At 36.7% G+C, this 27,609-nt stretch overlaps 4 protein-coding genes across 5 annotated transcripts; 3 read left to right on the top strand and 1 right to left on the bottom strand.

The window, feature by feature from the left end:
- Nucleotides 1–477: 477 nt before the first annotated feature.
- On the top strand, nucleotides 478–9,449 carry LOC147479751 (uncharacterized). Of its 2 annotated transcripts, none has more exons than XM_086577476.1 (10): nucleotides 478–643; nucleotides 719–841; nucleotides 2,169–2,289; nucleotides 4,145–4,273; nucleotides 4,517–4,626; nucleotides 4,714–4,894; nucleotides 5,564–5,767; nucleotides 8,114–8,341; nucleotides 8,446–8,650; nucleotides 8,952–9,449. In XM_086577476.1, the coding sequence occupies exons 1-10, from the start codon at nucleotides 621–623 to the stop codon at nucleotides 9,035–9,037; spliced, it is 1,410 nt and encodes a 469-aa protein (XP_086433602.1). In that variant the 5' UTR covers nucleotides 478–620; the 3' UTR covers nucleotides 9,038–9,449. The 2 variants fall into 2 exon arrangements, with proteins under 2 accessions (XP_086433602.1, XP_086433603.1); XM_086577477.1 differs by having other exon boundaries at nucleotides 494–643; nucleotides 729–841.
- A 1,082-nt stretch (nucleotides 9,450–10,531) lies between these two features.
- LOC147479750 (CLAVATA3/ESR (CLE)-related protein 12-like) lies at nucleotides 10,532–11,336 on the top strand. The gene has a single exon (XM_086579850.1). The coding sequence runs from the start codon at nucleotides 10,816–10,818 to the stop codon at nucleotides 11,125–11,127; it is 312 nt and encodes a 103-aa protein (XP_086435976.1). The 5' UTR covers nucleotides 10,532–10,815; the 3' UTR covers nucleotides 11,128–11,336.
- A 1,456-nt stretch (nucleotides 11,337–12,792) lies between these two features.
- On the bottom strand, nucleotides 12,793–13,624 carry LOC147479749 (Oleosin family protein). The gene has a single exon (XM_086578065.1). It carries the CDS (start codon nucleotides 13,513–13,515, stop codon nucleotides 13,027–13,029), a length of 489 nt encoding a protein of 162 aa, XP_086434191.1. The 5' UTR covers nucleotides 13,516–13,624; the 3' UTR covers nucleotides 12,793–13,026.
- A 12,971-nt stretch (nucleotides 13,625–26,595) lies between these two features.
- LOC147479748 (uncharacterized) lies at nucleotides 26,596–27,165 on the top strand. The gene has a single exon (XM_086578487.1). It carries the CDS (start codon nucleotides 26,596–26,598, stop codon nucleotides 27,163–27,165), a length of 570 nt encoding a protein of 189 aa, XP_086434613.1.
- The last annotated feature ends 444 nt before the right edge of the window (nucleotides 27,166–27,609 follow it).

Here is a 27,609-nt window from a genome sequence, read left to right as displayed (position 1 = left end):
ACACTAATTTTTACATGGTTAGACATATCCAAATATTATGATTTTTTGTGAGAATGATCTTTATGGTTGGGAGATCATCTCCACAAAATACTAGCCCTTAATTCATTTGTATGTCGAAAATGTGGTTATAATATGTGCATAATGAATATGGCTCTATCTCCTCTCCATATTTATCGTTTTTTTGGAATATATTTTTATATCTATGATATTTTTGATATATTCAAATACGTAATGTTTGACTTTTTATTGATATTTTATTAATTTTCCTGACATTTATGATAAATAACGATATATATATTGGTGATATATCTGATATATATCAAACATTTTATGATATTTTCTAGAAGGCTATTAGACGGGCTGGAGGCCCAATTCCCCCAAAGATCCAAAATCTAAACAACAAATGAACACTCACTCGGTCGACGATTCCAGAATCCCAGATAAAATTTAAAAAAGAAAAAAAAAAAAGAATGAAAAGACATAAAAACCCCTTCACAATTCACATCACTGATCACTCTTCTTTTCTTTCTCCTCCCTCTTAAAAAATTCTTCTTTTTTTCTTCTCTCCCAAATTCAATGCAAAGCAGAAACAGTAGAAACAAGTTCAAACCTTAAAAAACATGAGTTTAGAACCTTTTAACAAGTAAGTAACTAACCAAACCTTAAACTCTTTTTGTACTTTTTTTTTAATGTTTCGAAGCCCTAATTATGTGTTTAGGCTGGTGAAGTTAGCAGCACGTGCGTTTTATGATGACATATCAACGAAAGGAGATAATCAGTTGAAAACTGCACGTGGTGATAATCGTGGAATGGCTGTTGTCGTTCTTGATGCTCTCACTAGGTATTTTTTTTTTTTCTGTTTATATTTCATGTCATTATTTGTTTCTTCAATTTCTTATTTTTTGTTTTTGTTTTCAAAGTTTGAATATTTTAAATTTTTGTTTAGGTATGTATTAACAATTTTGATTAATTTGAACTAGTCACTAGTGTGGAATTAAGTGTTTTAAGTAAGTTAATGTGTGAGAATAAATTTTTGGTAATTTTTTTTTTTAAAATTAGATATTCCCGCTTGTTATCGAAAGGGTTAATAAATTTGAAAGTTTGAAGTTTTGTTACTTATTTTTATATACAAACATAATAAAATCTATCCTTAATTGTATTTTGTAGGCCATCTTCATTTTCGTTGTTTTAAAATCATTTCTGACTTTTTTACGATGGTTCAACTTAATAAATGTTTCATGTAAATAACTACTTTATTTGATATTTTAGTGCATGTGTTTATATTTAGTGTGATTTGATTCAGTCGGACTTATCCAGGTACTTTGTTTGACTCGGCAAGTGTGAAGTAAAAGTAGTATTACGTCTAGTCGATTCCAATTCTATGCGACAAATTTTTACATTCTGCAAAACAAAAAAAAAAAAAAAAAAATTGAAGGAAAACCATTTTGTTTCTCTGAGTGGCCCACATGCAACACATTTCTGGCTCCAGTGCTGAGCCTTTGTGCTTTATGGAGTTATTTACTCTGTTAATGCTTTTGTGGATTGATAATTATAATGACTTCATTGGTGTTTCTTCTTCCTTAATCCGGAACCTGAATCACTTCCATCTCCTGCCTCTTGAGTAATGGATGGAATTTCTTGTAGTTTTGAGATTAGTATTGTGCATTTCCATTTTACCTAATTACAATTTGAGGATGAGAATTCTATCTAGCATACTGTATAAAAGTTTGCTACCTGTATATGCTAACGTTAATGTCTTTCCGGTTTTAGATCCTTTCTTTATAATGTTATAAATGAGCTTGATTCTGGCAAGATAATCTAGTAGATCAGGAGATCACCCACGTGGAGAATAGCCAGTCAACTTATTTCTGTGTGGGTCCCATGCATTTCTGTAACAACACGAGTTTGATTTCTACTAATTTATTTTTTATTGCTAATTGTTTAGGCATATTTGTTGGGGTTAGTATGTCTAAGATGTTAAACACGTGTAAGGCACTAACTTGTCTCTCCTGTTTTTGTTATTCTTCTACCCATAGTCCTTGTTGACATTTTGTTCTACATTCAAATTTCTTATGAAGGAGCATTGTTCGGCCTTAATGAATTGGCTTTGACCTAAGCCCTTTTCCGCCTGTTGGTCAATTCTTAGCAGTGTCTTTTTTCTTATTCAGGCGTCAATGGGTTAGAGAAGAAGATTTGGCAAAGGATTTAAAGCTGCACTCAAAGCAACTCCGACGGACTTTGCGCTTTTTTGAAGAGGAAAAACTAGTCACCAGGGATCATAGGAAAGAGGTTGGTTTCTTTGTAATACCATTATAGAAGTTGCCTTCCAAGGAGCGAAGCACTTAAATAATAATTACTAGTGTGATGCTGTGATGATGATCTAACTATCATAGTTGTCATACCAAATCTAGCCTGTATTGTCAGTTAAAACAAAGAGAAAAAAAAATGCGGTTTTATGTGATGTCAACTAAATCGACTGCAAATGTCTGTTTTGTCCTTATAACTTTCCTTATATTGTTTAAAAGATAATATGTATGAAATCTGCTAGAAGTTGAAAGGTTGTGATAACTTGCAAAACAAAGAACGAGAGGAGAATAGATTGAAAGAAGAAGGAAAAAGAAACTATAAGAAAAGATAACTCACAATAATAACTTTAGTTTGTTGGTTCGAAAGCACATTAGAATTAGGTATAACTTGAAATATACCTCGATATGTTTTTCCACTTTCTTTTAATCTTTCTTGAACTTATTGTGTATCTTGTTGGCAGAAGATTTAACAATGAAGGATACCAATTAATTTAGTTGAAGTAACTAGGATGTAACTTTGAAACTAAAACTAAAGAGTTCTCTTAAAATAATATTCATTAACAGCCCCTTACCAATGAAGGCTAACCTGCATTTAAATATGAAAACATATTTAGTTGGATCCCAAATAGGAAACCACCCAACTCTTGTTCCTTATCGAGTTAGGAAACCAAAATAGATAGTACTAAAAAGCAGTGTTCTAAAAAACGGCCTAGGCGGCCGTCTAGGCGGTGCCTAGGCGCTAGGCGGTGCCTAGCCGTACTGATTTTCACCCTAAACGGTTGATAAAACGGTGGACCGATTAATCGGGACTAGGCGGTGGATTAATCGGCCTAGGCGGTCTAGGCGGGCTGGACGGTTTACAAGCCCAATTAAAAAAACAATCGGTCTGGGCTTAAGTTAAAAAAAACTAAAAAAGCCCGATAGGGCTTAGAAACAATCGGTCTTCTCTCTTCTTCAGTTCTTCAACAAACAAACAATCATCAACAAACAACAAACAAACAATCATCAACAAACAAACAATTGGTCACTCTTCAACAAACATCAGCTGCAATTCTCGGTATGTATTTTCTTCTCTGCTCTCTTTTTTTCTTCTCTTTTTTTTTTCTTCTCTCCAGCAAGGCAGCAACCAAAATAAATTAATTCTTCTCTGCTCTCTTTTTTTTCTTCTTGGCTGTCAATTCACTTCAACCAAGAGAAACAGATGAAAGAAAGAAGAAAAACGATGACCCATTTTTCCATTTCGTTTTGCCTTTTCAATTCCAACAACTTTGATATCAAGCTAAGTCTTGAGGTCTTGCCACGTATCAAATAAGTGAAATAACCTGTTCTATCCAGAGAAAAAAAAATTAATTATACAATATACATATATATTTAAAAAATTAATTAATTAAATAATTAAATAAAACCGCCTAGCGCCTAGCCCGTCTAGGCGCCGCCTAGAAGGCCTAGGCGCTAGGCGCTCCCCTACCGTCCGACTACCGCCTAGCGTTTTTTAGAACATTGCTAAAAAGCTAGTTCGGAAACAAATTGGAAACTACTAATCGCATAATACTGATCCTACTTAAAGTGAATTAAACTATGATTCCTAATTTAGAAGCTAGTAATAAAATAGAATAACTGCTAAAGAGCACTGTTTTCCAGCAAGTCTGAAGGTGCTAATTTCCGCCATCTTTTTTTCCTGCATCAATCTTTCCATGATTTAATAGCGTGAAGCTCTGCAAAAAATTCAACATAGCTCTTGCGCATCACAGTGTGTTAAATATGCTTCACTAATGCACTCATTCAAACACACTCAAATATTTGTTGGTGGTGCTTATCTGAAATATTGGTTTGTACAGACAGCTAAGGGTGCAAAATTGTTTAGCGCCGCAGTAGCTGCCACTGCTGATGGTCATCAAACTGGGAAGGAGGGTGAAGAAAAGATCAAGCTGCACACCCACTCTTACTGTTGCTTAGATTATGCTCAGGTTGCTCTTTACAGATGTCTGGAAGCTTATACTTTAATATTGTTCCATGCTACATTGGTTTCTATTTGTTATCTGTAAAAAGAAGGTTAAAGCATAACTTGTAAATGAGTGTTAACACAACATTCAGTGATGTATCATTTTAGCCATTTTTGAGAATGTAGTATTTGTTGCCTGGATTAGAAGTATTAAGTATGTCATGTTTGTTTGTATGAAACATAAGGTCTAATGGAATATATATTGCAGATATATGACGTTGTGAGATACAGGCTGCATCGAATGAGAAAAAAACTGAAGGATGAACTGGAGAACAGGAACACAGTTCAAGAATATGTATGTCCTTCTTGTCAGAGAAGGTTTGTCACTCATGGTCTTGAGTTCTCCATTTCCCATATCTACATGTGCTTGTTTATCCTAATAGCTCATAGTTGTCTGGTCTTTAGGTATACAGCTTTTGATGCCCTGCAGCTGGTTTCTCCTGATGATGAATCTTTTCGCTGTGAAAGCTGTCGTGGTGAACTTGTTGCCGAGAGCGACAAATTTGCTGCTGAAGAGGGAGATATTGACGACAATGCTAGGAAGAGGCGGCGTGAAAAATTGAAGGATATTCTTCAAAAGATGGAGGTTGGTTACTGGTGCAGAATTGCAGTTATAATATTGATGCATATGTAATCATTCTAATTTTGAAAACCTTGTGAAACTAGCCTCTTTCTGGTTGGAACTACTCTCTGAACTGTTATTGTCCAGATTCAAGGATTATGATTGTTGCAGAATGCACCTGGAGAACATGCACATTTCTGGCTAATGAATAACTAATGTTAATCTAATGATTTTGACAGTAGCAATTCCTTAGTCAAAATGGCAATTTTTTATAGTCCTCAATGACATGGAACATGATGCTTTACTGTTGTTCAAGGGGTAGCAAAATATTTACTTCTCACGCCTTTTCTGATTTTGTTCTATGTCAGACTCTATCAGATTTTAACTTTTGTGGGGTGTTACATTTTTTTATTATTATTTTTTGGGAAAGGGGGGTAGCAAAATACTTACTTCTCACGCCTTTTCTGATTTTGTTCTATGTCGAACTCTATCAGATTTTAACTTTTGTGGGGGTGTTACATTTTATTATTTTTTTTTTTTTGGGAAAGGGGGGGGCGGGGGGGGGGGGGTCTTTACGTGTGTACTTCTCTTTATTTTAGTTAGGGATGAAAATCCTCTTTGGTGGTCTGCAAATAAAATGTTGTTGGATGTGTAGAATGAGTTCAACTGTAATGCGGTGGCTGACTAGTGCAGGTACAACTGAAGCCATTGACAGACCAACTAGCAAGAGTAAGGGATTTGCCTGTTCCTGAATATGGAAGTCTCCAAGCATGGGAAGCTCGGGCAAGTGCTGCTTCTCGTGCAGCGAATGGTGATCCTAGTGTCAATGATCCCTCTAGGTCCTCCCTGGGGCAAGGATTTTCTGGAACACCAATGCCATATGTTGGCGAGACAAAGGTTGTTTTTTCTTCTTTTCTATGGTTTGCTGTTTGCTCTTGTATTTTTTCCTACTGTTGTTTTCCTACTAGTAAATGGTAAGTTTATTGAACTATCTGAGTATCAGTAGAAGAAAAGAAGAATACTAGTTTCAGAGTGTTAAAATTGTCGATGGTCCTATTCTCTTGTTTTCTCCGATTCTTCCATAATTTGGGGTTGAATCTACAATTTGGTATTGAAGCTAGTCAAATCTAACCTTTAGGGCTGACCCTTTTTTTTGTGCAAGCTGAGATTAGTGTAGAGAGCATAGACAAATTCATGTGTTGGCACCAATAGCAATAACCTAGATGCACAAGGGTAGGATAGGATTTTTACCTTGGGGGTTTAATAATGTAGCCTACATAGAGGCATGTTAAGGTTACAAAAATTTGTCTTTGTTCTCTACAATTAGGAAGAATCTTCTGCTTTACTTATGTACGCCATTCTATAATATGCTTTACAACCTGTAAGCCGTCTTAAGGAGGACAATCAGGCAGCTTCTTTGTAGATGTTAGAGTTCTAGGAGGACATCTCCTTAGTGGCTACTAGGGCTGGATATTTTAGGCAATTTCTATTACTGTAAACACTGATTTTCATATATATATATATCAAAGTGATACAAGGCCAAAACTTAATGAGGCCGTATCCTCATTCTCTCCAAACTTCTTCTCCATTAACATAGATACACTTTCACTGTTGATATATTTTTTCTTTATCTTTTTAAAGGATTTGTAAAGAATGCTTAAAGCAGATAACGTTCCCCTTTTGGCTAATTGGATCGATTACTTTCTTGGGACTCTGGGTGATGTACTGTTTTGTGCTTATGGGTCTTCTCGATTATTTATTTATTTATTTTATAGAATGAAATGTGTATTTTAAAGGAGCACAAGAGAAGTAGCTAAATATTATCTGAAAGTATATAGTAATCTCGTTTTCTAAGTCATTTTAGTCAGATCACTTATGGTAGAAAGTGTATGCAATCCACCGAACATTCATTATATGGAGTGCCAGTCTGTCACTGAACTGGTCCTCCTTTACACCAGAGCCTGGAATAGCTTTGCACCTTCACACAATGTGTAGGTCTTGGTAGGCAACTAAATATCATTTTATTTCATCCCTACATAATCTACATTTGATTGTTGTGTGGTCTCTTAGTGCAACGATAACACCCAGCTTAGGCATTTTGTCTGGAAAAACCAGCTTTTAAGAAATTTTTATCAATCTAACATAATAGAGAAGATTGATCTCGAGGAATTTGAGAGTTAAGTAGTGGTCCTAAGTGAAACTCCCAAAGTTAATTTATGGTTTAGATCTAATTTAATGCCTCAAGATATATATACAAATAATTTATGACTCCAAATCTAATAAAATCGTGGGATTCCAAATAGAATAAAACAATCAAAGTTTGAATAGGATACAAATTCATAATTAATGGCCCTATAATTGTGTTAAGTCACAACTATTAAGAAAATAAAATCTCTCATTCTATCCCGAATTTTAGGCTTCACATGTAAGAGTCTTTTCCTTTATACGGTAGTATAATTTTATTTGGTGTAGGATATTTTTGAATACCTTTTGTGAATACTGGTTGACTTTCTATGGTTGGTAGCCCTACAAATTTGAATTTTATTAGAGAAGACATAAATAATTGAAACATATATTACAATTTTGTTTGGAATCTTGGGAGTTTCATTGATTTACATGCTAACAATTATGACGTGTTTTGTTGTACATGATATGATCATTTGAACAAAGTAACTGAAAGAAGCCAAAGCAATTTAAACGGGTATCGTACATCAAATTAAATTACCATATATGTGTATCTTAACATTTAAAATGACATACCAAATTAAACGGGCAATTTCTAGTTGGGTTACATATTCAGACACTTCCAATTACAAATCACCGGATCACCCACAAAGTAATCCACAGTCTTGATTCTTTCCGGTTGAAATTTGTCTTCTAATTTGCCTTGATTCTAATAATTTAATAAAGTGGAGGAGCAAAGTCAATTTTCCTTTTCATAACAGTATAACACCCTACCAAATCGCCTTCCTTGAGAATCAACTGCACTGGGTTGAAAACAGGTAGTTGGATTCAGTACTTCAGTTTGAAAACAACTGCATGACACATGGACAGGATTTTCTTTCCATTGCGTTAGACATTTTTCTTTGTTGCTCTAGTTGATAGTTTTTCTTGCAGCGTTTGTTACGACTAGAAATCTCTTGGAAGAAAACAGTTACTGAAATAGCTTTGAACATAAAGATCAGATCCTTCATATTAGTTGCTTTGCTTATAATTTACATTTAGTATTTGACTGTGTGGCAGGTGGAAGTTGCTCTATCTGGTGTTGCAGTAATGGAAGAGGACACCAAACCTGAAGCTGGGGCCATGAAGGTTGTGCCTCCGTGGTTGATCAAGCAGGGTATGAATCTGACAAGTGAACAACGTGGAGGTTTGAAGCAGGACTTGGAAATGGAAAACAGTTCAGCTACTGAAGGTTCATCTGACGACAAAAAATCAAGAGTTGATGAGAAAGATGAGAAGAGTATACAGGTTCGTGAAAGTGATTGACTTTGTGTTTTGTTTCATGTAATTTGAAGATTTACTAACTGGAAGTTATTTTATTCTTTCTTTTTCTAATGGCTCATCTGGTGTAGGATGAGTATGTTAAAGCTTATTATGCTGCTTTACTCAAGAGGCAACAAGAACAGGAAGAAGCTGCCCGGAGGGAACATCAAGAATTAGAAGAAACGAATGATTTTTCAAATGAAGAAATACCCTCTGATCGCCGAGTTGGCATGAAATCAAGGCGTGAAGAAAATGGCAGTGATGCTGTTGTATGGGAAGAAGCTCCAACTTCAGGTACAAAGATATTTGCTGTTTTTTTTGTTTCGTTTCTTTCTTCTTTTGCTTAGCCCAACTTTGGAATCGTAATACCTTTTCAAGGTAACTGGTAAAGTAAATACTGTTTAATCCTCATTCAGTTCGTGTTGTTTTGATGGGCTGTGAGCCTGTGAGTCATGAATAAGAAGGAGCTTACGCTTTTAACTTAAGATTAGTGACAGTTAACTCATGTCTTTTGACCTTCTCGTTTGGTTTGCTTTATAGTTCTACTTCCAATACTGGATCTGCTTTGCTTACTTATTTTCTAACTTTGCTACAGGCCGTGGAAGCAAATTGTATGATTTAAATGTTGAAGCTAATGCATCCGAGGATGATGAGGATGACATAGAGTGGGAGGAAGGTTGAAATTCAACAACCCCATCTCTTGCAGAACGGTATTTGAGAGTCGTGAGGTTCCCGTCTTGCAGCCGGATCCAGCTGGTACCTCATTTGCAGCTTATCGGCTTCAAATACGTCATTTGGCGTGGGCTTGATTTCTAACGGTTCCTTGTGCCTTGTAAATAAGTTTATTGTGTGGTAGCAAGATTCTTATGGGATTTATCTCTGTAGCATGTAAAATAGTTAGGTAAGTTTAGGTTAGCGTAGCAGCAGATCCATGGAGACATCAACTCATGTAACTATCCAATCAGACTAACAAGATGAATGTAACCATTTAGGATGATAATATTAATGCCCAGTCTTCAATGTCAGGCCTTGTAAAGTGACTTGAAAAAAAAAGGAAAAGGAGTAAAAATATGTGTATTCTATATTTCGATTACAGGTGCTTTGGAGTTTTAGATAAAAATGCAATTTGAAAAAATATTATATACAGGCAATTTGTACTTCACGTCTTCTGAAAGTCAGCAACAAGCTCGTGTATTTATGTGGCGCCAATTAGTCAATTCCCACCTCCTTACTGAAGGGGATATTCTCATTGAGGCTCTTCCCCAGGCCCAGGGTGGACTATAGAGTATAGACAATTGGAAAAATTAAGGAGATGATCACTGCCGGTGTTTTGGAATAGTCAACCATTCTCCTTCTTGTATAGTTTGTATGGGCATGTTTGCCTTTCCGGATAACTGCATTACGTTGTAACTTGCTAGAATCAAAAGTTTGACCCAGGCAGCTAATTTCCAATTCAGAATATCATTTTTGTACGAGTATACAGCACAATAAGCTTGTCACAATACAATACCATAGCCTGGATTCAACTGTGCAACGATTTTCTTTCACACATTAGGTCATGGTGCCTATCAACCCAGTGAAAAATTGGTTCGGCTACATCATCCTAGAGATGAATGTCTTGCAATTGAAGGACCAAGAACACCACACTCCATCTAATAACATAATTATATGCATTATAAAATCATTTCTTGTTGTCCAAATATGAAAAGGGTAAACTAACTTTCTCTTTCACTCCGACCAAAACCATACATTCTGCCAAAAACTAAATCTTTACAATTGAGTTGTCTACTATGTCCTACCAAAGCTTAACTTGCTTTCAAATTTTCATTACTATTAGAACAGGACAACTTTTTCCTTCTTCTTTTAAGGAATTCGTTTTGTGTAAAGTCTAATCCAGTACTTTTGGGATTTTAGATGTTATCATACCTCTCACCATTTTTAGGACCAACTGATTATGTATGTACTACGAAAAATGACATGGTACTATTTTTGGTTTTCTATATTGATGAAAACATCTGCATTGCTATAACAATTTCTAACGTGTATGCAACATTTCCATAGTAGCCTACTTTTTCTTAGACGAAGAAGGTGAAATGTACATTAACATTTTGATGGAAGGGTTTGACAAACAGATCATAATGACATATTAGTTCCTTGAACGGTAAGTTAATTTCATTGGGAAAAGGTCGACCATTATGTTCCCCTCTCCGCATCAACAGGACCAAAGACCTTTTTCTATCTCTACCCTCTCTTCACACAAATCTACCATAAAAATGAGAGTCACATGTATAAGCAAACAAATTAAACCACCATTTCAACCCCTTAAATTCCTCTTATATTTGTTATGTAACTACTCTATCAAGTTCAAGCTGTCAACCTTCCAAAACACTCTCCATATCTGTCATCAACTTTTTTTCTTTTTCATTTCTCCATGCTTCCTCTTCTCATATTAGTTCTTCATGGCTTTGAGGATCTCATATATGCTAGGGATCACTCTTTGTCTATCTCTTCTTCTCTTCATGATTCATGAGGAATGTAACTTGAAGTCCAAGAACCAATCTTCAACTCTGTTTCATCATGCATTGATCAGTCGAAAAGTCTTAGCAAGCAAATTCGATTTCTCTCAATTCCAAAAGCATCGTCGCCATCCACAACATACACACTCCTCAAATGTGGTTGTGCAGCCAGAGCCAGACGAAAATGTTATCGACCCACGGTATGGTGTTGAAAAACGCTTAGTCCCATCAGGTCCCAACCCCCTGCACCATTGAGCTGGTACATGTATACTTTTATGTGACAATTATTGTAGTGCAAGGAGTCAAATGTCTTCTAGTGAATATTTCTGCAATACCAACTTGTATGATATTCAATTCTTCGCTTTGTTTTTCCTTTCATAAATCTTACTTAAGTTCATATATCCACTAATCCATCTGGAATGTTATTATTTTTTCTAGAAGGGAGTATCACATATTCACATTTATGTCCTAATATCCATTATTATTATTTTTTTTTAGATAATCATGTTTGTGTTTCTATTACGAACAGGAAGAAGAGTGTAAGTTTTCACTTTTCAAGCAAGAGTGAATGATTCATTCTACCACATGCGAATACTGTCCTCTAGGGCTCTAGGGAGTAAATATCGCTTAAAGTTGTACGCCAAAATGGTGTAGCTTTATTTTGCATTTTCACTTGTCTGATAATTGTAAACATTAGAGTAGTTGTGACGGCACGGCAAATCAAGAGGAAGGGGAATTTAGTTACAAGAAAGAATATATTAATTGGGATTGATTAATGCGCAAACTTTGCTTTCTTGAATATGATGTTCTAGGTACTAGTGACTATAATAATGTTGCAATCCCTGTGACCAATCTTACTTTATTAGAGTTTAGACCCTGTGGATGATCATCTCTCTCCAGGATTCTTAAGATAAGCAATATCCAAACTTTCTTCTAATTGTGTCTCATGAATTGGTTTCATCTCTATGAATAGGTCATACACTCGTACCTTGAATCCTTTATACTTGGATAGCGTCATCATACTAACTAGATCTACAACATAAGCCAATTTGTTAAAAGCCAGTTCTTTGGAAGAAGCAAGTCCAACTTATATTCATGCGATTCTCTGGTGCATTGCATGTTAACATTGTACCCCCAAGTTGTCAACAGAACAACTCCTCCCCTGGCAGTGCAGTTATTCACAGTTGAAGACTTCATCATAACTTGTTTGAAGCCAAATCTTCATTCCATTTGTTCAATCTATGAATTTTTCCCATATTATTACATGTATATCAAAATTGTTTTGCCACACGCCCACACACAATGCAATTCACCATAGCATCGGACCATCGGTAAAAAGAATTGGATCGAGTTCAGTTAAATGGCCCAACGGCTTCCAGATCCAATCGTCTCATCTTTGGGTACAACTTGGGGGACAAGCCCAAGACCAAGCCCAGATGTTATGGCCCACGGTTTAAATACAATTCTAAACGATAGTAAGAAAATTGACCTCGACTAAATGGACAAGAATCTGAAGTCTGAATTCGATCTTAGTGAAAGATTCTACTTGTTTATCTTAAGTATTAGGGTAAGGGTTCTGGGGAGGCGGAGACATATATAATTTTTTTTTAGGCGTAAACAAATTCTTGATCATTCAACCTTCTAAATACGTTGCTCAATGGCACAGTTCTTATATTTCCAAGTTTTGCATTTTTGTCAAATTATCTGCAATCTTATATTAGTTGTAGAGTCATAAAATTGTTGCGGTATATATCTTATCTAACTTTGTAATTCAGATCTTCGAATAGATGACCTCCACCATGTTATTGAGGATGCATTGAATGCTGTTATTGAACAACAGATGTTAAGAATAGAGACACAAATTGTGTCAAAATTGCCAGTCACACACTGATATTGGAACTTGGAAAAACTCAACAACAAGAAAACAAAAATCACGCTATTTGCTATTTTAGAAAGTCAAGTTTTCTACACTTCATGATTTAGATAGGCTATGATAAATAAATCCATCAAATGTTCCTCAAACGGAACCATTGCAATAACAAAGTACCAAAAAAGATAACCATTACATTTGACTACATAATCCAAAGTCCAAACAAACCCCCTCCTAGACAAACACACAAGAAAAACAAGAATTTTAAGACTTTTCACTCTTCATTAAGCACTAGGAGCTGCATCCTTTACCTTACTTTGCAAATATCCGCCATATTCTTTCGCATAATCCTTCATATGGCTAGCTGTATCAGCAATCCTGCTTCGCGCATAATCAACCCGATCTGCTCCAATTGGATGTGTACCTTTGAAATATTTGTACAACCATGTTAATGTGGCTAGTGTGCCCACACCAAATCCACACATAGACAAGAACCCTGCTATGGCTATGAAAATAACTGTACCAATTGGTAGCCATATTGGACTAGATATCACAATCAAAGGTGCAAAGAAAATCACACCTAATATGGTTGTGGTAATTGTCAATCCAGTGAGAACAAGCAGAATTCCACCAGAAACCACAAGTGTTAAAAGCCCAATCAATTGAGTTGAGTTTGGGATATGTTCATGGAGCTTTTTCATAAATGTGTTTGTTGTACCACCAGGCCTAGTGGTTCTTTGGGCTTGGTTTTGGCCAGGTTGACGATCTGCCATGGCTAGATACTGGTGTGGCTGTCCTGAGTGAATTTCTTACAGATGAAAGTATGAAACTGAGTAAAAAATGACTTCATATATGGTGGAAAGAGTAGCCAGAAATGGAGTAGTGTGAGGTGCGTGTATTGACACATGTTGTCTGGTCTGCATGCAAATATACAGATGGTGAAATATTGATAGGGTTTGGAACTCTGAAGCGTTTAGCACTCCAAGATTTAATATGGGCTTATGACTTTTTCTTATATGGGCCCAACGGATTTGGTATTCAGATCTATGATCATAATTTCATAAGGGTGATACTGTAACAGAGTAACAGAGTGAATATATGTAAATAATTGAGTATTTCACAAGTATTCAATTCACATAAAAAGGGTTCCCTTGTTTGCACACAATTGTCTAAATTGAGATCTCGTGTAAATTTGTTTGCATCTTTTTTGGTGCAAACTAGTGTAGCCAAAATGTAGGAAATGTTGGAATCTCTAAGTGTATTTCGAAATACTTGTGAGTGTGTGCAAAGTGGAGGAGATGAACCATATGTGTTCTCTCCACTTTAGTGCATAGTAGATAGTCCCACATTGGTTATCCACCACATCGGGTGGGGTTAGGGCCCGGGCTTGGGCTTACTATTGTGGGTAGTGGTTTGACCAATAGCCTTTAAACTTGTTTTGCCTTTTTTCTTGAGCGTTAGTTTCAAAGTGTTGTATTAGGAGTTGGTCTCTCTTTCTCCTAACCTCTCTATAAATAGGACTTTGTGAGTCCATAGAAAAATAGACTTGATCGAACTCAACTCGGAGAAAACAAAAACTAAAACCAGGTCCTTTTCTTCTTCTCTTCTTCCTCCCATTGCGGTTGAGAGAGTTATATTCTTTTTAGAGGGTAGTCGTTCTAGTGCAAAGTCGGTCAGCTTGTTAACCATTGAATCTGTGGGGAAGACGCCAGTTGCCTTTCGCACTATTGGAAGGGGCTTAAATTTTCTTAAGAACGACTAATCCGCGCCTTGGTTATTCTCGATTCCATCACCGTCCTTGTCTCTTTATTGCTCTTGTTGTTCATCCGCTTTTTCCCCACATTCTACTTTAGTTCTTTGTTTCATACAACTATTCTAACAATCTTAAGGAAAGAGTTTTGTAGTAGAACAAAGGAGAGTGCTTTTAATCGACAATCAAAAAATAAAGTCTTTTACTTTGAGTTATTGTTTGTGTTATTGGGTTATGACTTTAGAAATTTTCTAATAATTTCGTTTTTGATAGGGAAACCAATTAAAGATTGAATATTTATTGATCTTTTGTGGTTTATCAAACCCTATATGGTTGTAGACTTTTCTCCTACGTTTGTGGGAGTCAAATATGAGATTTTTATCAAGAAAAACGTCAAAGTTCGTCTTTTTGACAGCTGCGTCACTCGTTACGGAAACTGCTATAACTTTCAGCTCAGAGCTCGGTTTGGCAATCCGCTTCTTGTGTTGGATAGCTGATTCAAAGAGCTTTCCAGTGGTATAAGGCTTGATACCCAATTCGTCCTGAGCTGGTTCAGAATTACAGTTCTTTTGAACTGTTTTTCTAGAAGGAAGAAAATATGGAAATCCGGTTTTTCAATCGGTTAGGTATCGTATTCTTTCACTATTTGCAATTCTTTTGGTTTGATTATATAGTGATATTCTTGCCTTGAGTTGCATGCTAGTTTTCTTAGGAGGGAAATCCCTAAGCTTAAACTTCTTTAATAACCTAGTCAACATATTATACGTGTTTATCACTGAGGAATTAATTGGTTTGACTAGAAGTAGTTTGATATTAATTTTCTTTGTACATATGTAGATGTATGTAGATGGTCTAAGAGAGACCTTAAGATAGTTAATATCAACCACTCTCAAATCTTGGATAGTAATTATAATGTATTCAATGCATAAATTGCTTACCTTTATTGAGGGAACGTGTTGTTAGACGATGGGTATAATTGTACTGTTGTGAAAATACATGTTAGATGAAGTAACTTGTAGCAGATATCCAATATAGCATATGTTAAAGTTGTGTAGCATGCTAGTTTTGGATATTAATCATCGTGGATGGATTTACTTTAAACTTGATAATAGTTTATTGGTAAATTTTTCTAGTTGAAGACATTAATGGGTTGAGCCATTAGATGTTGTGGTAGTACTTGAGGTCTTGTTAATAGGGTATCTTATCTTGCTTGAGCTCATGTAAAAAGAGGAGGTGAAGTCCTCAGTTGTTTTGCATATTCAAAGGCTAGATTTGCTTAAATATCGTATACTTTTTGTTGTGAGGTACGCTTAAAGTTTACTTTTCCTGAACCTATGATATGATATTTACCATGTTTGGCATGAATGCATTATTTAACATTGACATGAAGTTTAACCATGTCATATATTATTAAGTAATGAGTATCGTTGTTCACACGAGAGGAAACAATATGGGAAACAATCATATCCTCCTAAACCTAATTTAGTCAAGGAGATGTAAGGTTATGGATTGTCTTCTTAGACAATATCCTCCAATGACTATTTTAGACAAAGAGATGTAACGCCTGTGGATTGTCTTATTAGGCATTATCCTCCTATGACTATGGATAAATAGCTAAGGTGATGTACAAGTCGTGGATTGTCTCCCATGATAGTTGGAATGTTGAATGATGAAAAGAAGGATGATAATGATATTATCTCTCCGGTAAAACCCTTTTCATCCGATTCTTCTATTCTTTAAGATTCATTAGAATCTTTTGTGGATTTCCTTTCATATAGATAACATGAACATAATATGACTATGTTTATATGATCCGAATCATAGACTTGAGTAAAATATATTCTTGTCATAATAGTGCATTTTATTGTTGTTGTTTCTTTTAGTGTTTGTAGCGGTATAATGTGTTTTGCATGTAAGTTTGATTAGGTTGAGTAACTATTGAACTGTGGGGGGTGGTGACCCATATGCATAACACTGTTTTACCATAGTTCATTTCACAAGATAATTGGAAAGACACCAACTACAAAGTATGGAAAGGTCTTGGGCCTATCCAAAATGCTTCAAAATGTGGGGGTGTCTTGCCAAGGCTATCTATTGTGAATGAATCTAAAAGAAGTCTTTTTGAGACCTAGAATTATCTAGTAGATATTCATTGGTGAAACTCATAATAGTGATATTTGTTTTCAGTTGTCATGAGTGATAACAATTTTGTAGATACCACACTATTATTGAATGTCTTATATGCTAATTTTATTTGAGGTTGTGCTTTCTGAGAAATTGGCATAGAGTGGTTGAATGTTCATAATGAACTACATAAGATAATCCCATTATTTCTGCACAAGAAATTTGGAAGACTATCAATGAGTATTTCCACCATTCACGGTGATGATGTTTATATGTTTTCTTGAGGAAGATTCATTAACTTATAAGGAAGTTGTAAATCTATGAGAAGTGTCCTTTTTGAAGGATACAACTCCTCTAAACCCGGACTCTTGATTTATTGGGGATCTATAGGTTGAATTGGATCTTTAAGAGAAAACTAAAAAACGTGATAGTTGTATTGCAAAATACAATGCTAATAATAATAGCCAAGGGGTTTCAATCGAGAGACAAGATTTATACTATTTTGAAACCTTGCTCATATAACTAGAATTTCTTCTACGAATTCTAAAGACTCTAGTTGAGTAGTTGTCTTGGGAACTACAATGCCAAGTAGTACCGTGTGATGAGTTTGAAGGTATACAATTTAGTTAAATCTTTGTATGAGTTGATTCAAGCCTATAAATGGCATGAGCAATTCAACAACATATTAGTGTCATATGGATGTCAAAGTACCGTTGTTGATAAAAATGTGTACTTTCTTTAGAGCAAAGCAAGACATATGTGTTAATCTCTCTTTGTTTAGATGATTTAATATCATGAGTGCTAGCATTGAGAATGTGTATGAGACAGAGAAATTCCTATTTGAAACACATCATAAACCGTCATTGAAAATGATAGTTTATTATGTTGTTAAACTCATTTCAGAATCGCTATATTCATTGTCAAGATGTTAACGTTTGAATATGGTCAAGGCCACAAATACCTTAAACCAGACCGGCCGGATGGTATAGGGGAATTTCGGGCACTACAGAATTGAATGACTGGTGAATATAGGAATTAAAACTCATGTTGGTCTCATTATGTTGTTATAACACTTAGTAGAAATATTTTTCATTGAAAAGTATGAGTATTATGATAGTAAGCATGTGTTAACACCTTTTGTGGCAAATATCCATCTTATGAAAAATAATCTCCTTGTGTTTTCTCATACTAAATATGTCAATATCAATGGTAGCCAATTGTACTTGATGGATAATGTATGTGAGACATGACATTGCCTACATTAATGACATACTGAGCTGATAACCCATTGTGTCCTTATAAGGAACTTTGATGTATATTGTCGATTATCCAAGTACTATAGCGTGAGCCATTGATTATGGACTGATATTTAGTAGATTTCCATCATTGTTAGAAGGGTAATATGTTATAAACCGGATCCAAAGAATGTTTATGTGTTTACCTTTGGTGGAAATTGAGTGTCTTGGATATCATCCAAGCTAATCGCCTTTAGAAAAGGCATGTGATGATGCTTGAGAGTGGGTTAGCAACCTCTTGGCAAATCTTCTCATTGGCTCTAAACAAAATTCCTCTCGATGTGTATATGCTTTGGTAACCGTCTCATTGCAATAGCTAAGACATGTTATCTTATGTGCAATGGGAAAAGAATACATGTAAGTTGAGATATAACTTAATCAAGCGGTTGCTAGAGATTATGTTAGGTTGGACTTAGTTTGGCCACATGTCTAACCGCATTCACTTCTTTGGAGGCAAGTGGTTATCGTCGAGGGGATGGGACTTTTGCCTTAGATAGAGGGCTTTACATAATCGACGGCAACCCCACCTATGTGATTGGAGATCCCATGAATTAGGTTCAAAGGGAAAAACAAGTCACCTCGTCGCTTTGGTATGCTATTGTCTTTCTTTGAGACGTCCCACCCTATGACTAGATAGCATTTTTTGTATACTTAGTATAACTTGAATAGCAATGAGAAAAGGATGAGTTATTTTACTCTTAATGGAATCCATAGTCCATTATTTTTATGAGATAGTGTATTTTAACTGCTATGTACACTTGATGGATATCCACCTACGTGAATGTAGAACCTGGGTCGGTTCTTATGAGTATTTCGAGCAAGTACTCTAGAGCATTCACATAACACAGGCGTATGAGGCCAAAAAGCCAAAAAGCCTTAACACATGAAAACGCATATAATGAAAGAGCAATGTGGGTGCATGTCCTCTATTTTACTACAAGGGAATGTTGGTTCAAAGATTTTTTAATCCACCACTTTCACGTATTATAAGACATGTTACTCTATGACTGGTTCAAGCCCGAAAAGCACCAGTATCTTATGCATTGTTTTTTCGATTCTCTCTCGGCATTTAGTTAACCCTTTTCTTTTTTGTAATATCCTATTCCAAAATAGTGGGGGGACTATTAGTATTTTTGAAATAGTGGGGGATTGTTGGAATCTCTAAGTGTATTTCAAATACTTGTGTGAAGTGTGTGCAAAGTGGAGGAGATGAACCATATGTGTTCTCTCCACTTTAGTGCATAGTAGATAGTCCCACATTGGTTATCCACCACATCGGGTAGGGTTGGGGCTGGGCTTGGGCTTACTATTGTGGGTAGTGGTTTGACCAATAGCCTAAACTTGTTTTGCCTTTTTCTTGGCAAGAAGTTTGGTGTTGTATTAGGAGTTGGTCTCTTTTCTCCTAACCTCTATAAATAGGACTGTGAGTCCATAGAGAAAATAGACTTGATCGAAACTCAACTCTTCGAGAAAACGAAAACTAAAACCGGTCCTTTTCTTCTTCTCTTCTTCTGTCGGCCGCCCGAGAGAGTTATATTCTTTTCTAGAGGGTAGTCCGTTCTAGTGCAAAGTCGGTCATTTAACCATTGAATCTGTGAGGAAGACGCCACAGTTGCCTTTACGCGCACCATTGGAAGGGGCTCTTTCCTTAAGGACTGACCTAATCCGGCGCTTGGTTATTCTCGATTCTTCGCGTCCTTGTCTCTTTATTGCTACTGTTGTCTACTGTTCCTTCTGTTCTACTTTAGTTGCTGTGTTCATACAACTATTCTAACAGGAAAAAGATGATTGAATGATCAAGTCAGCGTGCAAACGCTTTAGGTTTCACCCTATTTGGTTGTATCATATTGTATCCTAGACTCCAACCAGTTTGTATCCCCTATAATTCCGAAAGTTCATCTCTAACCGGTTTATTAGTCCTCTATTCGGTTATCAAAATTTTGCTATCCTACTATAGTCTATGCCTATATACAGCAGGTGAAGATACAGAGATAGCAGTAGCGTTGAATGCCAGTTGAATAGGTACTGTGTATAGAACTAGACGTTAGTTAAGTTGGTGCTAGTGCTCTCCTAGATTTAAAATGTATGATAATTGATAAGAACATGGCACCAATTTAACTACTGGCCTCTAGCGGGAAATCGTTATAGTATGGATATCGTTATAGTATATATGGATATCCGATATCCTGCTAGTTAATCAGCAATGTTATAATGGAGTACTTCCAGATCTTTGGGGTCCGGTCGCACCCACATGCTCCACCCCGGTTCCATCTATGCCTCTGGGTCTGGGAGCTCCCACCATCCCACAGCTGGTGATGAAACTCGTATCTCTCAATCGCTAACCACCTCTACGATGCCAGACAATACTTATTTTGTCGATCTTCCCCTACCGCAATACAAATTACAAACTCTATTTTCCATAAATATAGATAGATTGGTGTATAAAATGGGAGAGGTTCTAGAGACATATATTAAAAAGAGGATTACTAGCGTCCTGCCTCTTTTAGGGGTAGGACCATCCTTACTCGCTAGTAGACAAAAAAATTGACTTGTTAACCTTTTTTTTACAAGTTTTGCTATACAACACTAAAATATATTCCAAAATTCTTGACTTTTCGGAAGTTTTGACTTGTTTCTTGCTTTTTCGGGTAAAATCCTTCACTGCTTACCAGTGTGAGTTTTGAAAAGGAAACAAGTTCCGGATGGCTTCAACAAGTAATCCCCCCAACCCCCAACCCCGAGAGTGGTGGTGGTGGCAGATCAGAGCTCTTCTCCTAATCAATATCCTAGCTTTATGGGTGCTCATTCATAGAGCTCTCTATTCAATAATAGCAAAAACACCAGGCTTCAACCTAACCTTGAAAAGGTACACGTTCTTTTTACAAATGGTATTGCTGAAGATCATAAATGAAAGTATATAACTGTGGAAAGACTATATAGTTGGCTTCTTTGTGGAAAAGAGACTCTCTTACCCCTTTGTTAAAGATGATGTCTAGAAACAATGGAAGCTCAAAGGTGGGTTTGACATGATAGCAGATAAGAACTTATTTTTATTTCAAATTTGTTAATGAGGAAGACAGGCAACTAGTTGTAGACCATGGGCCTCTGTTTCTTGCGGGTAGAATCTTTGTTATTTGTCCTTGGTCACCAGCAGTGGAAAACATTAGAAATGGAATTACAGCTCTTCCCATCTAGGTTAAAATGGACCTCCCCAAACAATTATGGACTAAGAATGGAATAGATTTTGTATCTAGTTTGGTTGGGGAGCCTATTTGTATGGATGATGCAACTGCTAATAGAACGCGGATTGCCTATGCAAGGGTCTGTGTGGTGGTGGACACCAATTTCCAGTTTCCATCAAACATCCCTGTTAATATTGGTGAAGGAAACATAGTGGACATTGGTTTAGACTATGAGTGGGAACCTGAACAATGCAGTACCTGTAAGATCTTTGGGCATTCAGAAGCAAAATGTCCAAAGAACAAGGGAAATAACACTCAAAATGTGTCGGCCATTTCAAAGCAGGTGAAGTCTACACATGTTACTAAGCAGACAAAACAGAATATGCGATGGACTCTAAAGAAAAATACTCAAAATGGTTAGACAAGTTGTCAAAGGAATCATGATGGAGTCCCCATAACTGAGGTTGTGGTAGGTATATCAAAGGACTCACCAGTAGTCTTGCCTGATGATGGAGTTCAAGCACATGATGATGAAACAATTGAGCAATGGGTTAGAGGTTCTCAAATAATTATTCATGCTGCAGTGGAAGCAACAAACAGATTTGAGGTACTAATGCCAACTGATGCGGATGATATGCAAGATGCAGATGATACACAATTTAACAACATGGAAATAGTTCCATATGTTAGAGCCAGTGCAAGGAAAGAAAAGGATGTACAATAGGAGGAATACTTTGAAGAGGTGAGAACAGACTTTGAAGCCCCTAAAGTACACCATACCACTGCAGAAGAGGAGGAAGGAGTCACAGAAGTGGACACTGAATAAAGAAATGCTTACTCTCTCCAGAGAGGTCAAGTCCAAGAAGAAGAAACATCTTCTACCAGTGAAGAAGAGCTAGAAAAAGAATATTTCACTGACCATATTTCTTCAGAAGATGGTTCAGAAATCACTGGTATGTTGGACTCCCCTTTAGTCTCAGGCATAAATGTCAAAACAAAACAGCTTACTAGCCATTTAGAGCTTTCAGATATGATAGACTGGCATCAAGCAAAGAAAAAGAAGAAATCGAAAGCTAAGCCCAAGGGGGTAGGAAAGAACCACTTCTAAATTTTCAATGATGAAGAAGATAGTTGTATGGAATGTTAGGGGAATAAACATGCCTCAAAAAATAACCGAAGTCAATAAAGTGAGAAAGGAAAATAACTTGTGCCTTTTTGAACTTATAGAAACAAAAGTCAAAAGAGATAAATTTGATTCCATTAGCAAGATGTGTTGCCCTAGATGGAAGTTCTATGACAACTACGTTAGTGATCCCAGTGAGAGAGTCTGGATAGGTTGGGATTCAAGTTACATTGAAGTAAGGAAAGTGACAGAGCAAGCAACACATACATGTATCTATGAAATTCCTTTCTACAGCTCAAGTCTTTGAGTTAACTGTAATCTATGCCAGCAATGAACCACAAGAGAGCGAGGCTCACCTGTGGACCATCTTAAAAGGTATGCATAATTGTTATTCGAAGCCATGGTGCCTTTTAGGAGATTTCAACAATGTTTTGTATACAAATGAAAGGCTTGGTTGTGATGCTGTCACACCCCGAATTTCGACAGAATTCGGAAAAAACATTATTTGTCCCCGACTCTTCGATTTCCGAGGTGTGACGCACTCTCCACTCCCAAAAACCCATAAACAGTTTTAAAATATGCGGATAATTAAAACCAATAAAAATTTCCATTATACAAAAGTCATCTTCATTACCAAAAACAATTTACAAATGAAAACGCAAATAACCTTATCTCAACTGAAAATCTATATCACCTCAAGGGAAAACAAAACTTATCCTGAGATGCAATGCTAACGCAAACCACAAGCAGCAACCAATCTTCTTCATCACTAAACCTGTCAAGACTTATCAACTATGTTCATTTAATGAACACACCCGATAAGCAAACATGCAAATCGGTCAACATTATAAACAATCTTTGGTGTGAGTAGCCCTAAAACAACATATACTTATACAAATATAAACACAATCCACAAGGCAATTAGTTCCTCCACCGAGGCGCCTTAACTTTCAACGACAAATACAACATCCTTAAGAATAATAATTAAGACAGGTAGTTCCTCCACTGAGGCGCCTTAACTTCCCACTAACCACACAACAAACTATACACATAATAAATAAGGCATGTAGTTCCTCCATCAAGGCTCCTTAGGTTCAACTAAACAAATAACCAAACAAACATATTATATAATGTTACCTCATTTCATGCTCAATCACAGAGTGGGTTAGATCTTCCCCATAATTAGTTTGACCCACCCCTTCGCAAAACCATATATAATCATCTATCTATATATACATCATTAACAAACATATTACCATAATTATATTAATTAAGGTTTTCTTTGCGTGTCCCTAAAATCACGTCGTATCTATGTCTTACCTAGTTTCCCTGGCTACCTATCGCTACCCAACGCCAGAACATGTACATCCACATGCCTCCCTTTACATAATGAGCCACTCCGTGCGTAACCACCACGAGCGGGATGCGCGACACCGGATAAATCCTCACACGGAAGCCAAATCTATGTAAGCACCGCCACTATTCGGCATAAAATATTAGCATCATCGTTACATTTTGCGAACGGAATAATCAAGCCACTATTCGGCTACGCCCGGAGGGCCATTCAACTTTTACGAAATGCCGGAAGGGCGCCTTCATTCCATTGGATTAATCGAAGCGCCCGGAGGGCGCCCAAGGCCATTCGGATTAATCGAAACGCCAGGAGGGCCAATCACATGAGTTGTGGTAGTCAGGTTCTAGGATTTTTGTTACGTAATTTATTCAGGTGTCATACATTAATGACTCATAAACATTTCTACTATATCACGTGCAGGTTAATTACCTTATTGCACTAAGCCATAATATCTAGAAACATCTCAGTTATATCTCATAACCGCTTTCATTCTTTCACGTGCCAATATATTATTGCACTACGCCACAATCCCGTGAGCAAAATATTCACCAATACTATATTAGCATCTCACATATAAAATAATGGAGTGTATATACATTTCTCCAAGATGTTGCATTAATATAAATATCCCAGCATATTATATCAGGTCACAATGCTTCAACGTATCACATACATCTTATTATAACGTATTAGGAATATAATGTCTCCTAACATCTCAATATCGTCACGTGTCACAAAATACACAACGTCACTGTCAAATCTTTCTTAGATAATGACAACCCAATATACAGGCTTCCACAGCATTTTATTACTACAGTTGTCCATATAATATACAACATAAAACGTAGCACAATTAAACAGTCCATAGTCCACATTCAAAGCCCAATATACTTTACACACTACTCACGTCAAATCTAAATTAGATAATGACCAACCAAGTTATACAATATCGATAATATTTTATTTTTATATTTATCCATATAGTCCAATATGTGAAAAAACTAGAGAAGTCAACATTCACAGTCAACGGTCAAAGTAAAACGGTCAAATGTCAAAGTCAACGATCGACGGTCAAAGCCAAAGTCAACACATCATGGTCAAAGTCAAAGTCAACACATCATGGTCAAAGTCAACACATCATGGTCAAAATCAAAGTCAACCCATCATGGTCAAAGTCAACACATCATGGTCAAAGCCAAAGTCAACCCATCATGGTCAAAATCAAAGTCAACCCATTATGGTCAAAGTCAACACATCATGGTCAAAATCAAAGTCAACCCATCATGGTCAAAGTCAACACATCATGGTCAACGCCAAAGTCAACCCATCATGGTCAAAGTCCAATGTCAACGGTCAAAGTCAACCCATCATGGTCAAAATCAAAGTCAACCCATCATGGTCAAAGTCAACACATCATGGTCAAAATCAAAGTCAACCCGTCATGGTCGAAGTCAAACTGTCATTGTCAAAGTCAAACCGTCGTTTCCGTGTTCGACAGGTTCAGGGTCATAGCCATGGTTCATGGCTAAGGTCAAAGAATCGTGGCTCGTGGGCTCATGACCCAGGTCATGGTTCGGACCCAACTGGCCAAGCCCAAACCTTAGAACCCGAAAGTCTAAAAGTCCACTTATTTAATTCTACCTGACCCAATTGGGATCAATGTTAAGTCCTATGGACTGGCCCAAGCAATATCAGAAACGGGCCCAAAAACTGTTAAGTTAAACTGGTCCACAAAACAATCTAAGTTCGGGCCCAAAGGCTAATATTAGAACTGGTCCCAAACTTAATAAAAATCGGGCCCAAACAAAACTAAAAGATTTCGGTCCAATCAAAACTAAACCAAAAGAAACTGGCCCAAACAAAACAAAATAAGATCGGGCCCAAACAAAATAACCAAGGCCCAAAACTAAAACAAAAAGAACTGGCCCAAGTAGCTAATTGGTTCGGTCCAAGGCCAACCACCACGGCATGGTTATCATCTCCTTCCTCGGTTCTCTTCCACCACCACCAGCTAAAACCGGCCACCACCAAAACCGATCGTCCTCCCCTTTCAACACATCGGTTTAACTCAATTTGAAAAACCCAACACCTTTAACAAAAGCAAAAACCGAAAATCATAAAAATCAAAACTCTTCCTAAATCTAGATCTGAAATCGCGACCTCCATTAACGCACCTCCGGAGCTTCAGTAGCACCATAAACAGCCCATACACATGCTCAAACACTACTAACCAACCCCACAACACATAACCACAAAACACACCAACCAATTTAAACCAAAAACAGCCCAACCACCGGTTCGTCCACCACCATTGACGCCTCCCTCTACAGTTCAACCACCAAAACCACTACAACCCAATCGGCAGCCAACCAACAATCAAAAAGTTTACAAAAAACGACAACCACAACAATTATCTAAATCAGACAGGCGCCCGGGCTCATGCCGCCATTGACGAAGTCGAAGCTTGAATACTTTAAGTTGAGTTTCAAAACCACGACAAACCGAGTTTAAAAGCGAAACCCAAGCCGACCTCTTTTCCAACAGTTCAACGGTTTAAACACAAATCCAAAATTTAATAAAATTTAATAACACAAATAGCACGCAATTCCAATACACAACAGATAATGAATGATATAAAAAAAGAAACGATATCGCCCGATGTATGTAAACTACAAATCTGGTGAAATAGCCAAATAGCTACTCACTGTATGAATACTCGGCGAATCCTCCTAGCCGCCGATTAAATCCGCTCTCCAACGCCCAAAGAAACCACTTCTCTCCATTTTCATTATTTTATTATTCTCACGAACCCTATTTTCTAGAAAAAGTGTTTATATACTTGGGTCCCAAAACCCAAGCCCAACACGAACTTCGGACTGGCCCAAAACAGCCCACGTATCCCGAGTCCAATCCGACGAATTTTGAAAATAAATAAATAATTAAATTAATTAATTAAATAGAAAAATATGTATTTAAAAATACGGGCGTTACAGATGCGGTACATCCTAGAGAAGTGGAAGACTTTATGGATTGTGTAGTTTCTTCTGGGCTCTCTGACATGAAGATCACGAGTTTCTTCTACACCTGGTCAAATAATGCAGAAGGAGCCAGCATAAAATTATCAAAGATTGATAGGGTACTTGTCAATGCAACCTGGAACAACACCTTCCTCACTGAAGTAGTTTTTACACCTCCGGGTATTTCTGATCATTCTCTCATGCTAGTAAATTGGTATGATTCAAAGAAAATACATATGCCCTTTAGATTCTGCAACATATGGTTTTTTCATCCTAATTTTCATAGTGTGCTCACCTCTGTTTGGGCTAAGCAATTCTATGGCTCTCCTGTTTTTATTCTCTGCTTTAAGCTATCAGAACTCAAGAAAGCGCTCAAAGGGTGGTCTAAGGATGCTTTCTCCAAATTCTATGAAAGAGTCAAAGCATCCAGAGAAAGCATGCACACACTGCAGCAACAATTGCAATCAGACCCTCAGAATGCTTCTATTGTCATCCTAGAGAAACTGGCCAGAAGCAAGTACATTGAACTCTCTAAGATGGAACAAGAGGATCTTAAGCAGAAATCACACTGTGATTAGCTGGAATTTGGTGAAAGATGCAATGCATATTTTTTCAATGTAATAAAGGAACGGAAAGGGCATAATTGGATATGGTCAGTAGTAAATGAGCAAGGTGAAACTCTAAATGAACCACAAACAGTTTCAACAGTTTTCCTAGACTACTACAAAGGCTTATTGGGACAACAAGATGACACCTCTATAGAAGAAAGTTTCTTTCATGATCTAGAAGTCACATGAACTTTGCAACAGCTCTAACAAAATAATATGGATATGGATGTATCAGAAGAGGAGATCAAAGTTGCTCTATTTTCTCAAGATGATAATAAATCACCTGGTCTAGATGGTTACAATGCCTTTTTCTTCAAAAGGTGTTGGAAAGTGTTAGGTGAGGATTACATAAAGGCTATCAAGTACATGTTTCAACTCTCTTATATTCCTAGATGTATAAACTCTACCTTCATT

Source organism: Coptis chinensis, chromosome 8, assembly GCF_015680905.1.
Source record: "Coptis chinensis isolate HL-2020 chromosome 8, ASM1568090v1, whole genome shotgun sequence".
Classification (NCBI taxonomy): Eukaryota; Viridiplantae; Streptophyta; class Magnoliopsida; order Ranunculales; family Ranunculaceae; genus Coptis; species Coptis chinensis.
The sequence above is the reverse complement of the archived record's forward strand: the minus strand, read 5'-3'. Positions and strand labels throughout refer to the sequence as shown.

Coding starts and splice junctions, on each gene's coding strand:
- LOC147479748 (XM_086578487.1), top strand. CDS start 26,596: ATGGATTGTGTAGTTTCTTCTGGGCTCTCTGACATGAAGATCACGAGT.
- LOC147479750 (XM_086579850.1), top strand. CDS start 10,816: ATGGCTTTGAGGATCTCATATATGCTAGGGATCACTCTTTGTCTATCT.
- LOC147479751 (XM_086577476.1), top strand. CDS start 621: ATGAGTTTAGAACCTTTTAACAA. Junction 5,768..8,113: donor CATATGTTGGCGAGACAAAG/GTTGTTTTTTCT, acceptor ACTGTGTGGCAG/GTGGAAGTTGCTCTATCTGG. Junction 8,651..8,951: donor GGAAGAAGCTCCAACTTCAG/GTACAAAGATAT, acceptor ACTTTGCTACAG/GCCGTGGAAGCAAATTGTAT.
- LOC147479749 (XM_086578065.1), bottom strand. CDS start 13,515: ATGGCAGATCGTCAACCTGGCCAAAACCAAGCCCAAAGAACCACTAGG.